General features: G+C 40.5%; 1 protein-coding gene across 1 annotated transcript in view; it reads right to left on the reverse strand.

Moving 5' to 3' along the window:
- LOC113811328 (carcinoembryonic antigen-related cell adhesion molecule 2) overlaps nt 1-15,000 on the reverse strand; it is a gene marked incomplete at its 5' end in the record, with an annotated part of 25,201 nt that overhangs the window by 6,097 nt on the left and 4,104 nt on the right. The window contains 4 exon segments of the mRNA XM_070132421.1: nt 3,819-3,998; nt 5,262-5,442; nt 12,475-12,590; nt 14,706-14,993. Of these exon segments, the coding sequence (XP_069988522.1) occupies nt 3,819-3,998; nt 5,262-5,442; nt 12,475-12,590; nt 14,706-14,993 (765 nt within the window).

Raw genomic sequence — 15,000 nt, forward strand, 5'->3', positions numbered from 1 at the left:
GATTATGGTAATTATGATGGTATTAATGAGATTAATCATGAAAATAATGATGATGATAATAAAGAAAATTCCGGTAATGATGATGATGGTGATGATGATGAGGAAGGATTGTTATGAACGAATAACAGTAACAACAGCCATAAGAGTAAAATAGTAATAATAATAGTGATGATAATAATAATAATAATAGTTAATGATAATAATAATAATGGTTAATGACAATAATAATGATAGCAAAACTATTATTAATATTGGTATTATCATTATTAATATTACTATCATTGTTATCAGGATAACAATGGTAATGATAGAAATTACAATAATAGTAATAATTACTATAGTAATAACAATAATGATATTAACAAAAATAATAGTAATGTAATTAATACAATGATAGCAATAACTATAATAACAATAATGATTACAATGATAGTAATAATAATGATAATAATACGAGAGATAATGATAGTATTGATAATGTTAATAATACTAGTAATAATGATGATAATGATAATAGTAAGGATAGCACAATAATGGTTATCATCATTATAGCAATGATAATAATGAAGATAATAGCAATAATGAGAGTAATAACAGCAATAATAATAATAACAGGAACGATAATGATAAAAATTATAACAGTAATTATGATAATGATAAATTTTATGATAATGGAATAGGAGTAACAATATGTATAATGATATGAATACTAAATAATAATAATATTGATAAGAAGAATATCAATATGTATTATTATCAAGACAAGAACATTACATCACTACTGATGAAATTCAAAACATTAACAAAATACTGATGATGATAACAACAAAGATGGTAATAATGCAAATACAGTTGAATAAATGAAAATGCAATGATTACTGTTCGGTTAATTGTAATCCTCCTGAAGTATATCTCTATATGAAGAAGAAGAAGGAGAAAGAGAAGGAGAAGGAGAAGGAGAAGGAGAAGGAGAAGGAGAAGGAGAAGGAGAAGGAGAAGGAGAAGGAGAAGGAGAAGGAGAAGGAGAAGGAGAAGGAGAAGGAGAAGGAGAAGGAGAAGGAGAAGGAGAAGGAGAAGGAGAAGGAGAAGGAGAAGGAGAAGGAGAAGGAGAAGGAGAAGGAGAAGAGGAAGAAGAAGAAGAAGAAAGAAGAAAATCAATAATAATAAGAAGAAGAAGAAGAAAAAAAAGAAAGAAGAAGAAGAAGAAAGAAGAAAATCAATAAGAAGGAGAAGAAGAAGAAGAAAGAAGAAAAAAAAGAATAAGAAGAAAAAGAAAAAGAAGAAAATAATAATAATAATAATAATAAATCTCGAAAACTAATACAGCCCCATAAATGCTGTTCTTCTCTGATCACTTTGATAAAGGGAGTATCGATTCAACCGCCAGCTTTGACAACAGTAAACTTAGGAGTGAAGCTATATTTGCTTTATAAATTTGAAAAGGACGAGGTAGATTTGCGCAATTCGTAAATAAAATACCTTGATTTTATAGTATTGTTGTGATTATTATGATCATTATTGTTTTATGATTATTATCATCATTATTATTTCTATTATTATCATTATCAAAAATATCATTATAATTATCACTATTGTTGTTACTATCAATATTATTACCATTATTACTATTATTGTTATTTTTATCATTGTTATCATCATCATTATTATTATTGTTAATATTATCGTCACTTCTACAACCACCGTTTTTATTATTATCATTACCATCTTTACCATTGTTATTAGAATTATCATTATTACCAGAATTATCATGATCACTATTGCCATTACTATCATTATCGTGATTATAACCTATATGATCATTATCATTATTTTTATTATTATCATTATCATTTTTATTATCATTATCATTTTTATTATCATTATTATCCCCATTATTATTATCATCATTGTTATTATTATCATTATTATTATTATTATTTATTGTTATAAGTATCATTATTATTACAATCATTATCATTATCATTGCTATTATTATCACTATTATTATTATTATCATTATCTTTATTTTTGTTGATGTTGTTGTTTCAGTTGCTGTTATTATCTGTATCATTGACATTAGTGCACATACTATTATCATTTTTATAATCCTTAACAATATGGTAATCATTATTAATATCATCATTGTCATTGTCATTATCCTCAGGATCATTTAATTATTATCACTATAATTATTATTAGTATAAACATTATTGTTACAATGGTTATCCTCATTGTTACTTTAATAATTTACATTATAATTTTATGATCATTAATATTGTTATCATCCTCGTCATCATTCTTATTATCATTTCCATTATTTTTGTTGTTGGTGGTGCAGCAGTTCTTCTTTTGCAATTATCATTAACACATTGGTGATTATTTTCATCTATTATTTAATTACATTTCTCATTATCAATCAGTGTACTGTTTTTCCCATTGCAATTATTAGTAATGATAATACAATTTACCATTATAATTTTTTATGTCCTTTCTTTCTCTTCTTTTTATTCCTTTCTCTTTTGTCTCCTCATTCTCTCTCTCCCTTTGTCCTCTTTATAACCTTTGTAGTATATTATTTTGTTGCATTTTGGAGTTTTTGCAAGCCCTTGAATTTATTTTTGTTCAGTTTGTTTCTGCAGCTTTTGAAGTCATTGTCAATAATTAGATATGCTTTGTTTGAGGAGGTGCTTTAATGAGGGTGGAAATCCTCATTAAGGCTCAGCCAACTTTTGAACAGCACAAAACTCATGGATTATATATAAATTTATTTGGTTGAATAAAGCATTCAATACCAATACCAGTGAGTTCTATCTGTGAATGCGGTGTATTTTTTAGGTATGTCTAGCTGTCTTTTTCTTAAGGGCGATGTTCAACCTTGAAGAGCCTAGGTAGACTCTCAGTAATACGCCGAGCGATTTTAGATTTTTATAACAATTATAAAATCTATCGCCTTTGTAAACACTTGTTTGTGCAGTACATAGAGCCGTTATGTGTTTAAAACCGTAATGTTCATGTCCTTTTAAAATTTATTTGGAATACCATGCAGGGAGAAAGTAGTACAGTTTTTACTTCATTCCTTTTTGGTTTGGTATTTCAAGATGAACTACGCTGATGTTGTTAGTTAAAGCTGACCTTTTCTGTCCAACCGCATGACCTTACGACGATAAATTTACATAAAAGGATAAAAAGCATAAGGAGGATTTAACGAAATTGAACGAGATTTTAAAATGGAATATATATTGAAATTGTACGCTATTGGCGCCGCAGAAAATTAATAATCAATTAAAGTTAAGCATTCCTAATGGCAATCAGGCGCGCCCACCCGCCGGGACCAATCACGCAAAATATGTTCGTCTGTGGGCGTCGTAGGGGTGACCTACCCGTCGCAGAAGGGCGCACTTCCCTCCCCGCCCTCACCCACGTCCCCTACCCTCCCCTACCCTCCCCGCCCTCACCCACCTCGTCTCCCCTGTCCACCCTCACCCACCTCGTCTCCCCTGTCCACCCTCACCCACCTCGTCTCCCCTGTCCACCCTCACCCACCTTCCCTACCCTCCCCGCCCTCTCCCCCTCCCATCCCCTCCCCGCCCTCACCCACCTCGCCCCCCCGCCCCGCCCTTTCCCTACCCCCCCCGCCCTCACCCACCTCCCCTCCCGTGGGCTACAACCCTCACCCTCTTACCCTCCCGTGGGCTACAACCTCTGTCACTTACCGCCCTCTACCACCTCCCCAACCCTCACCGCCCTCACCCCACCTCCCCTACCCTCCCCGCCCTCCCCCAGCTCCCCTCCCGTGGGCCACAACCTCTGCCACTTACCGACTGTAGTTGGCACAACATCGGGGTTACTCTCGTCGGACGGTACTCTCGGCTCGTGCTTCTTCGCCCTGCTTTGCTTCCTGCAGTACTGCCTCGCCCAGACCCCGCCCGCGAGGAGGAGAAGCGCCACCGCCAGGCCGCCCACCACCTCGCCCACGGAGCTGCTGCTCTCGTGGGATCCTGGGAAGAAAGGTGGTGAATGGGATGTATACGTATGGTGCACGTGTGTGTGTGTTTGTGTAGGTGTGTGTGTGTGTTTGTAGGTGTGTGTGTGTGTGTGTGCGTGTATGTGTGTGCATGTGTGTGGATGGGTATGTGCGTGTGGGTGTGAGTGCGTGCGTGTGTGTTTGTGTGTGCGTGTGTATGTGTGTGGATTTATGTGTACGTGTGGGTGGGTGAAGACAACATGTACTAAAAACGAAACGTAAAAAAAATGTTATGAATTCATACCATATTTAGCCCTCCCTATATATGGCTCAGGTGTTCCATTAGACTGAGACCTGTTTAGAATCAAGCATCAGCAGGAACAGTAAAATCGAACCCACTAGTGTACTTTAACCCCCCCCCCCCTGCTCTTACGTCAACAGAGCACCAGTACGATTGCTTTCCTGCGACTGGTGCCATCACAAACACTAAAATCGGATATAGAATTAACAAACGTAACAAATATACTTGAAATCAACTATACAAAGAGTAAATGTATATAAAAGAGCTTCTCGGTGGTTTGAATAAAGGTTTTGTGGATTTCATGAACAAATACACTTTGGAAAAAATAAGAAAAATAACATACATACATAACAAGGGCTTCTCTCCTCACCTGGCGCGGGGTTCAAATAAAGGTTTTGTGGATTATATGAACAAAAACACCTTGGAACAAATAAGAAAAAATACATACGTACATACAAGGGCTTCTCTCTCGCGATGGTTTAAATGAAGGTTTTGTGGATTTCAGGAACAAATACACCTTGGAACAAATAAGAAAAATACATGCATAATTACATACATACATACATACAAGGGCTTCTCTCCTCACCTGGCACAGTAGTTTAAATAAAGGTTACGTGGATTTCATGAACAAATACACCTTGGGAAAAAAAAAAAAAACATACATACACACAAGGGCTTCTCTCCTCACCTGGCGCGGTGGTTTAGATAAGTTTTGTGGATTTCATGAACAAATACACCTTGGAACAAACAAGAAAAAAAACATACATACAATGGCTTCTCTCCTCAGCTGGCGCGGTGGTTTGAATAAAGGTTTTGTGGATTTAATGAACAAAAACACCCTCAAACAAATAAGAAAAAATATATACGTACATACAAGGGCTTCTCTCTCGCGGTGGTTAAAAAAAGGTTTTGTGAATTTCGTGAACAAATACACCTTGGAACAAACAAACAAACAAACAAAAAAAAACACATACACACAAGGGCTTCTCTCCTCACCTGGCGCGGTCCTGGAGGTGCGCGACGTGTAGGCCGACACGACGACGGGCTGCGACGTGACGGGGCCGTGACTCACGTACACCTTGATCTGGTAGCTCGTGCCGGCGTCGAGTCGACTCACGTTGAAGTTGGGACGGTTTGAGGTCACGTTGGCGAAGAGGGTGCGGTTGTCGAAGTACACCTGGGGCGGGGGAGAGAGGTTTCTTTGAGTGCGTCTGGGGAAAATAGTTTTTTTTTTTCTTCTTCTTCTTCTTCTTCCCCTTCCTCTTCATTTTCATTTTCATCATCATCTTCTTCTTCTTTCTTCATCTTCTTCTTCATCATCTTTTTCTTCTTCTTCTTTTTCTTCTTCTTTTTCTCCATCATCTCCTTCTTCTTCTTCTTCTTTTTCTTTTTCTTTTTCTTCTTCTACATCTTCATCTTCATCTTCATCTTCATCTTCATCTTCATCTTCATCTTCATCTTCATCTTCATCTTCATCTTCATCTTCATCTTCATCTTCATCTTCATCTTCATCTTCATCTTCATCTTCATCTTCATCTTCATCTTCATCTTCATCTTCATCTTCATCTTCATCTTCATCTTCATCTTCATCTTCATCTTCATCTTCATCTTCATCTTCATCTTCATCTTCATCTTCATCTTCATCTTCATCTTCATCTTCATCTTCATCTTCATCTTCATCTTCATCTTCATCTTCATCTTCATCTTCATCTTCATCTTCATCTTCATCTTCATCTTCATCTTCATCTTCATCTTCATCTTCATCTTCATCTTCATCTTCATCTTCATCTTCATCTTCATCTCCATCTCCATCTCCATCTCCATCTCCATCTCCATCTCCATCTCCATCTCCATCTCCATCTCCATCTCCATCTCCATCTCCATCTCCATCTCCATCTCCATCTCCACCTCCTCCTCCTCCTCCTCCTCCTCCTCCTCCCCCTCGTCCTCCTCCTCCTCCTCCTCCTCCTCCTCCTCCTCCTCCTCCTTCTCCTCCTCCTCCCCCTCTTCTCTCTCTCTCTCTCTCTCTCTCTCTCTCTCTCTCTTTATTTATTTTTTATTTTTATTTTTAGAAGGCGCTGGTGGAAGTGCACGTACACCCGCCCGAAGGAAAAAGGCGTTTGGTTTAAGCGTATCTAAGGATTCACTTGAAGTGCTCTGGGTAAACCTGGCTGAAGGAAGTGGGCCACTTTAAGCACAAAAGGAAAGGTATAGGTGTGTCTTATGGAGATTTTGGATTCTTTGAAGTCGACGTACACCTGTCGGAGGAGGGAGTTTGCTTAAAGTACATAAGTACATTTGTCGGTGCTGATGTACAGGAGCCAGGAGTAGGTGGAGTTCTCAGGTACATTTGGAAGTACATTTACAAGGGAGTGACTCATCTTTGTTTCATTCTGTTTCTTCTTATTCATTTAGTTTATATCAAAATAAGGTTACTTTATGGACTTTCGTCGGTTTTAAAACAAACAAATTTCCCTATATCCCTCCTGTACCGCCTAACTACACCGTTCCCTAAGGGTGTTGTTCACCAGACGAATCCATGGATTTTGTTTGTTCAACTGTCAGTGTGTTGGTAAAAAAGGGTAATAAACACTGCAGGGCTTCGTTCTAATTATATAACTTTCGCTATTTTCATATATTTCATTTTTTTTCTTCCTCTTTTCTGCTCGTGGTGTATATAACTACAAATTATGGAACCTTCACTCCTATTGGAAAGAAATGCCTGATTCCATGCGCTGGAGAGAAAGAGGTAGATAGATAGATAAAGGGATCGGCAGATAGATAGATAGAAAGATGGATAGATAGATAGATAGAGAAAGAGAGAGAGAAAGAGGGAGAGAGAGAGAGAGAGAGAGAGAGAGAGAGAGAGAGAGAGAGAGAGAAAGAGAGAGAGAAAGAGGGAGAGAGGAAGGGGGAAGGAGAGAGAGAAAGAAAGAAAGAGACGGAGAGAGATAGTGAAAGCGAGAGTGAGGAAAGGTGGAAGATGAGATAAAAAAAAGAAAGAACGAGATGGAAAGAGATAGAGAGGAATGAGAGAGAGAAAGAAAGAAAGAGATGGAGAGAGACAGTGAGAGCGAGAGAGAGGAAGATGATTGATCGAGCATTTGCAATTTTGACGCGATTCATTTCAATCAAACGTAGAATGATAATAAAAAAGTCATACAACGTAAAAAAAAGACCTAGTAAATGGAAAGCAAAAGATCGCTGTAAAATTCAAAAGATTATTTGATGTTTATTGATGAAATTCGTGTCAACTTGAGTAGGTATAGCTTTAACCCCGATATAAGCCTGTTTGTCGACTGTATACTCATTTGCATATCTAGTCAAACATAATGAGGAGAGAATCTGCATGACTAGGAATGCATAATGATGATGGTCGTCATATCATGAGACTGCATGCAATCTCTGCAAGAGGAATTATGGAAAATGTATTTAACTTCCTATATTTCATTTTTGCTAACAGTATTCACAAATTACTATTTCATAGCGAGTTTATATCTCTTATGTGTACGTTTATATTAGCATGTAGTATGCTCTGTACAGATGCACGAGAGAGAGAGAGAGAGAGAGAGAGAGAGAGAGAGAGAGAGAGGAGAGAGAGAGAGAGAGAGAGAGAGAGAGAGAGAGAGAGAGAGAGAGAGAGAGAGAGAGAGAGAGAGAGAGAGAGCGAGAGAGAGAGAGAGAGAGAGAGAGAAAGAGAAAGAGAGAGAGAGAGAGAGAGAGAGAGAGAGAGAGAGAGAGAGAGAGAGACAGACAGACAGACAGACAGACAGACAGGCAGACAGACAGACAGACAGACAGAAAGAAAGAGAGAGAGAGAGAGAGAATAACAGCCATGTCGATGCTCAATTTCCTCCCCCTCCCGTCTTTATACACACTTCTCGTTCGTCTCTTTATATTTACCGTTTCCATTTCCCTTTCAATTATCATATAGACAATTTCTTCGAAGACAGACATAACCGTGTTTGTTCACCGGTTCCTCCAAGATCCACCTACACCGGTGATGATTCACGAGGGAAATTAATTTCTTATGAATGAAAGAATGCTTAACGGAGAGCCTTGTATTGACTCAATTGAAATACCTTCTCCATGGCAAGGAAGATGGAGTTAAGATTGACAATAAACAAAGTCACTTTTGCTTTTATTGTTTATAGAACGAGATAACTCCGTCGCCAGACCATGTAGGAATGGAGAAGCAGAGGAAGAAGAAGAGGAGAATGAGAAAGGGGAGGAGAATGAGAAAGGGGAGGAGAATGAGAAAGGGGAGGAGAATGAGAAAGGGGAGGAGAATGAGAAAGGGGAGGAGGAATGGCCAGAGAAATTAGGGATAAAGAGATAGTGGAGGAGGAATAGGAGAAAGAGGAGGGGGAAGGAGGGAGGGTGGAGGTGGTTTAGAATGAAAAATAAGAGGAACGAAAGAGAGGAAGAGGAAGAGGAGAATGAGAAAGGGGTGGAGGAATGGCCAGAGAAATTAGGAATAAAGAGGTAGGGAAGGAGGAATAGGAGAAAGAGGGAGGGGAAGGAGAGTGGGCGGAGATGGTGGAATAGAATGAAAAATAAGAGGAACGAAAGAGAGGATGAGGAAGAGGAGAACGAACAAGGGGAGGAGGAATGGCCAGAGAAATTAGGAATAAAGAGATAGGGAAGGAGGAATAGGAGAAAGAGGGAGGGGGAGGAGGGAGGGTGGAGGAGGTGGTTTAGAAAGAAAAATAAGAGGAACGAAAGAGAGGAAGAGGAAGAGGAGAACGGACAAGGGGAGGGGGAATGGCCATAGAAATGAGGAATAAAGAGATAGGGAAGGAGGAATAGGAGAAAGAGGGAGGGGGAGGAGGGAGGGTGGAGGAGGTGGTTTAGAAAGAAAAATAAGAGGAGCGAAAGAGAGGAAGAGGAAGAGGAGAACGAACAAGGGGAGGAGGAATGTCCAGAGAAATTAGGAATAAAGAGATAGTGGAGGAGGAATAGGAGAAAGAGGAAGGGGAAGGAGGGAGGGTGGAGGTGGTTTAGAATGAAAAATAAGAGGAACGGAAGAGAGGAAGAGGAAGAGGAGAACGAACAAAGGGAGGAGAAATGGCCATAGAAATGAGGAATAAAGAGATAGGGGAGGAGGAATAGGAGAAAGAGGAAGGGGAGGAAGAGTGGGTGGAGATGGTGGTATAGAATGAAAAATAAGAGGAACGAAAGAGAGGAAGAGGAAGAGGAGAATGAGAAAGGCGAGGAGGAATGGCCAGAGAAATTAGGAATAAAGAGATAGTGGAAGAGCAATAGGAGAAAGGGGAACGGGAGGGTGGGTGGGTGGAGGAGGTGGTTTAGAATGAAAAATAAGGACCGAAAGATGGAACAAGATGCGAAAGATAAAGAAAGAGGGTGTAGTGGAAAATTAAAAGAATGCATTAGGAAGAGGAGAGGACGATTAATGAAAAACTTAAGAAAGAGGAAAAACAGGAAGAGCGATGGAATACATTGCTAAAAGATGTTAAGTAAAAAGAAAAAAAGTAAGAAACTCTGCCGTGAATACGGAATGAGGAGAAAGAGGAATAATGCAGAAGAAAACGAATGAAAGAGATAAAGAAAAGAGAAGAACGGGAAGCAGAAAAGGAGGAATATGAAGAAGAAAAAAAAGATAAGTTGGTGCACAAAGAAGAATATGAGAAAAAAGTGGTAAACTGATGGAAAAAATGCACAAGACGTGAGAAAAAAAGGAAATAAAAATGGTAAAACTACGTACGCAGAAAAGACATAAAAATAAGAAGATGAAGGACAGCCAGAAAAGAAAATAATAATAAATAAATAAATAAATAAATAAAAGGGGTTTATGAGAATAAGTAATAAAATGAGAATAATATGTTGATATCAAATAAGAAACTGAGGAGGAAGACATGTAAGAAGAGTAGAAAGAATAAGAAAAATAATAAGAGAAGGTGGGAGATGGGGGAAGGAAGATAAGACGATAAAAAAATGGAAGGAATGGCAAATTAAGAAAAGGGAGAAGAAAGAGAAAGAGGTAAAGAAATAAAGAAAGGGGAAGAAGAATAGAGGAATGAAAGAGGAGATGGGAAAAATAAGAGATGAAGAAGGAGAAATGAGAGGAAAAGAAGAGGAAATAAGAGGGAAGAAAGAAAGAGGAATAAGAGAAGGAGAAATAATAGGGAAAGAAGAAGAAATAAGAGGAAATAAGAGAATGAAAATAAGAAGGAAAGAATCGAAATAAGAGAAGAAGAAATAAAAGGGAAAGAAGAGGAAATAAGAGCAGAAGAAGAAAGAAGAGGGAGAAAGAGGAAATTAAAGAAGAAGAAGAAAGAAGAGGAAATAAGAGAAAAAGAAAAAGTAAGAGGGAAAAAAGAGGAAAAGGGAGAAGAGTAAATGAGAAGAAGAGAAGAGGAAAGGAGAGAGAATGAAGAGAAAATCAGAGAAGAAGAAAAGGAAATAAGAAAAGAAGAAGAAAATAGAGGAAATAAGATAATAAAAAAAATAAAGAAGAGAAAATAAAAGGAAAAGATAAAAGAGAGAATAAGATTAGAATAAAAAATAAGAAAGAAGAGAAAATAAAAAGAAACGAGAGGGAATAAGAAAAAAATAAAGAAGAGGAAATAAAAGGAAAAGAAACGAGAGAAAATAAAAGAATAAGAAAAAATAAAGAAAAGGAAGTAAAATAAAAGAAGAAGAAGAAGAAAGGAAAGAATAAGAAAGCGGAGCAGGGAAGCGGCAAGAACACACATCGCCTCTGTCTTCATCAGCAGGAACTTAAAAGAAAATATTCAGTCTTTAGCTTCAACTTGGGATGAAGAGAGACTTCTCGACGTCCATCACTGGTCGACGTGTTCCCTCGTTTTAATTCCTTTCTTTCCATTTTTTTTTTTTTTTTTTTTTTTTTTGCTTTTTTATGAACCTTTTTCTGTCTACCTTTTCGTTTTTTTTTTTTTTTTTTTTTTTTTACTTTTCGACGTGTTTTCCTGTTTTAATTCCTTTCCTTTCCTTTTGCTTCCCTTTTCGTTTTTTTATTATTATTAACCTTTTTCTGCCTACCTTTTCGTGTTTTTTTGTTTTGTTTTGTTACTTTTCGACGTGTTTTCCCGTTTTAATTCCTTTCTTTCCATTTTCTTTTTTTTTTTTTTTTTTTTTGCTTCCCTTTTCGTTTTTTTTTTTTACTTTTTTTCTGCCTACCTTTTCGTGTTTTTTTTATTATTTTTTACTTTTCGACGTGTTTTCCCGTTTTAATTCCTTTCTCTTTCCATTTTTTTCTTTTTTTTTTGGCTTTGTTACTTTTTAACGTGTTTTCCCGTTTTAATTCCTTTGGCTTTCCTTTTTTTTTGGGGGGGGGGGGGTTGTCACTTATCGATTTGCTTTAACGCTCTTCATTTTCTGCACATTTTTTTTTTCTTTCTTTTTTTTTTTTTTTTTTTTTTGCTCGCTTTTGCTCTTGCATTTTTTTCTTCACTTTTTTTTTTTTTTTTTCTTTCTTTGCTTTCGACGTCTATCATTCGTTCTCTTGTGTGAAAATGACAGTCTTTTAAATGAGAATGAAGAATACGTAAATGTAAAAAGACACAACTGGAATAATTCTATTTTTTAACCTACAGATAAATGAAAATACATATATAAATGGCATTAGGAAAGAAAGAAAAAAAATAAAAATAAAAAAAATAAATTGATATCTCTATCCCAGAACTACAGTATGATATGCTATCTATATTATACTAGAATATTAGACATTATACCAGAAAGACATTGAATAGGAGTTCATTTTCATCGTGCGTGTCTTTCAGCAATATAGTATGGGCTGAATTGGGAGAATGGTTCAATGGTAATCAAAATGATGGTTGTTCAGTGCAATATTGGTAATGGGAAAAGGGAGGATGGAAATGGAAAAAACAAGAAAAAAAGAAAAAAAAAAAAAAAAAAAAAAAAAAAATATATATATATATATATATATATATATATATATATATATATATATATATATATATATATATATATATATATATATATATAACAAAATGGTGGTAAAATTTAGAATATCGTTGAGAATTTCACAATAAAAAAAATTTAAATGATGACAAAATACCGCTAATATTGCACCATTATTGCAATTTCACAACCATGCCCCCCCCCCCCCACACACACAAAAAAAGGCAATCGACCCATGCACACGAGAACGACAGCATGCATGGACGCGAAGTGCCACCGCCGTCGAGAGAGCAAAGGCACTCACCTCGGCGCGGTACAAGGTGGTGCCAGCTGTAGCCACGTTGGGTCGCTGGCAGGTGAGGCTGAGTGAGGAGGCTGTGATGTTGGCCAGGCGACAGGAGGACAGCGGGAGGGGCATCTCTGTGGAGGAGAATTGAAACACAGACGATAAAGAAGGGATAATAAAACAACGGCAAAAGGCTAGATAGACCCGTTCCTTCAAAAAAAAAAGTGTTGGGGGGGTGGGGTGGGGGGGTATAGGTGGGTAAGTCTGCAAGGCAGGTATTGGAAACGCACCGAAGAGCAATGGAATGTTCGAGAATGTGTGTTACCAGCGGGAGGAATGTCACGGGGGGCTATTTTTAAACATCAGATAGCATGCACGGGTGAGAGGAAGAGGAGGAGGAGGGAGGAGGGGGCTGGTTTGGAAGGTGTGGAAGAGGAGGAAGAGGAGGAGGAGGGAGGAGGGGGCGGGTTTGGAAGGTGTGGAAAAAGAGGAGGAAGAGGAGGAGGAGGGTGGAGGGGGTGGGTTTGGAAGGCGTGGAAGAGGAGGAAGAGGAGGAGGAGGAGGGAGGAGGGGGCGGGTTTGGAAGGTGTGGAAGAGGAGGAAGAGGAGGAGGAGGGAGGAGGGGGCAGGTTTGGAAGGTGTGGAAGAGGAGGAAGAGGAGGAGGAAGGTGGAGGGGGCGGGTTTGGAAGAGGAGGAGGAGGAGGAGGAGGGAGGAGGGGGCGGGTTTGGAAGGTGTGGAAGAGGAGGAAGAGGAAGAGGAGGGTGGAGGGGGCGGGTTTGGAAGGTGTGGAAGAGGAGGAGGAGGAGGAGGAGGAGGGTGGAGGGGGCGGGTTTGGAAGGTGTGGAAGAGGAGGAGGAGGAGGAGGGTGGAGGGGGCGGGTTTGGAAGGTGTGGAAGAGGAGGAGGAGGGTGGAGGGGGCGGGTTTGGAAGGTGTGGAAGAGGAGGAGGAGGAGGAGGAGGGAGGAGGGGGCGGGTTTGGAAGGTGTGGAAGAGGAGGAAGAGGAGGAGGAGGAGGAGGGAGGAGGGGGCAGGTTTGGAAGGTGTGGAAGAGGAGGAGGAGGAGGAGGAGGGTGGAGGGGGCGGGTTTGGAAGGTGTGGAAGAGGAGGAGGAGGAGGAGGAGGAGGGAGGAGGGGGCGGGTTTGGAAGGTGTGGAAGAGGAGGAGGAGGAGGAGGGAGGAGGGGGCGGGTTTGGAAGGTGTGGAAGAGGAGGAGGAGGAGGAGGAGGGTGGAGGGGGTGGGTTTGGAAGGTGTGGAAGAGGAGGAAGAGGAGGAGGGTGGAGGGGGCGGGTTTGGAAGGTGTGGAAGAGGAGGAGGAGGAAGAGGAGGGTAGAGGGGGCGGGTTTGGAAGGTGTGGAAGAGGAGGAAAAGGAGGAGGAGGGGGGAGGGGGCGGGTTTGGATGGTGTGGAAGAGGAGGAGGAGGGTGGAGGGGGCGGGTTTGGAAGGTGTGGAAGAAGAGGAGGAGGAAGAGGAGGGTAGAGGGGGCGGGTTTGGAAGGTGTGGAAAAGGAGGAGGAGGAGGAGGAGGGAGGAGTGGGCGGGTTTGGAAGGTGTGGAAGAGGAGGAAGAGGAGGAGGAGGGTGGAGGGGGCGGGTTTGGAAGGTGTGGAAGAGGAGGAAGAGGAGGAGGAGGGTGGAGGGGGCGGGCTTGGAAGGTGTGGAAGAGGAGGAGGAGGAGGAGGGAGGAGGGGGCGGGTTTGGAAGAAGAGGAAGAGGAGGAGGAGGGTGGAGGGGGCGGGCTTGGAAGGTGTGGAAGAGGAGGAAGAGGAGGAGGAGGAAGAGCAAAAGGAGAGATATGTGGGTGAAGTACAGGTGGGGAGAGTTAGGGTAAAGGAAGATAGGAAGGAAGGAAGAGAGGAAAAGAAGAGCTATGGTGATAAAAGGGGAAGTCAAAGGAGCTGGGAGTTCAAGATGAAGTGGAGTGCTGAGCGAAGGGGGAGGAGGAGAAGCACAAAAGGAAGAAGATGTGAAGGAAGGTAGGCTGCAAGAGGAAGAGAGAGAAAAATGTAAGAAGCAGGATGAAGAAAGAGAGAGAAAGAAAGAAAGAAAGGGAAAAAAAGGAAGGAAGACGACGAGTGACCTCAGAGCGGAGTAGTAAAAGAGGGAGATGAAAGCCTTCCGGAAACAAGCAGGAAAAGCACAGACGGAGAAAAAAGGAACGAGGAAGGAAAGGGCGAGAGAGAGAGCAGCGTCCCTCTCGCTCTCTCTCTCCACCCCGCTGACATCCTCGCAGCGACAGGGATGACTCACGGGCGACTTTTACGGCGAATCCACAAGGTCTTGATTGCTTCCCCATCTCATTCACCGCCCAGCACGTGAGCGTTCGGTCTTCGCGGCTTTTTATCGGCTCGACCGTCAGCTGGGCCGACACACGCTCTTCCTCCTCGGTGATTGGCTCGGTGCTGATGACGTCATTGCTACTGTTCCACTGCCATTGGATCGCTCTCACGGGGGGGAATGACGTCACCGAGCATGTCACGTTGATGGGCTTGTCGTAGATGAAGTAGGTTGTTGGGGAAGTCTGACACTCGGGTTTGTCTGCGGG

The sequence above is a fragment of the Penaeus vannamei genome, chromosome 17, assembly GCF_042767895.1.
Source record: "Penaeus vannamei isolate JL-2024 chromosome 17, ASM4276789v1, whole genome shotgun sequence".
Lineage (NCBI taxonomy): Eukaryota > Metazoa > Arthropoda > Malacostraca > Decapoda > Penaeidae > Penaeus > Penaeus vannamei.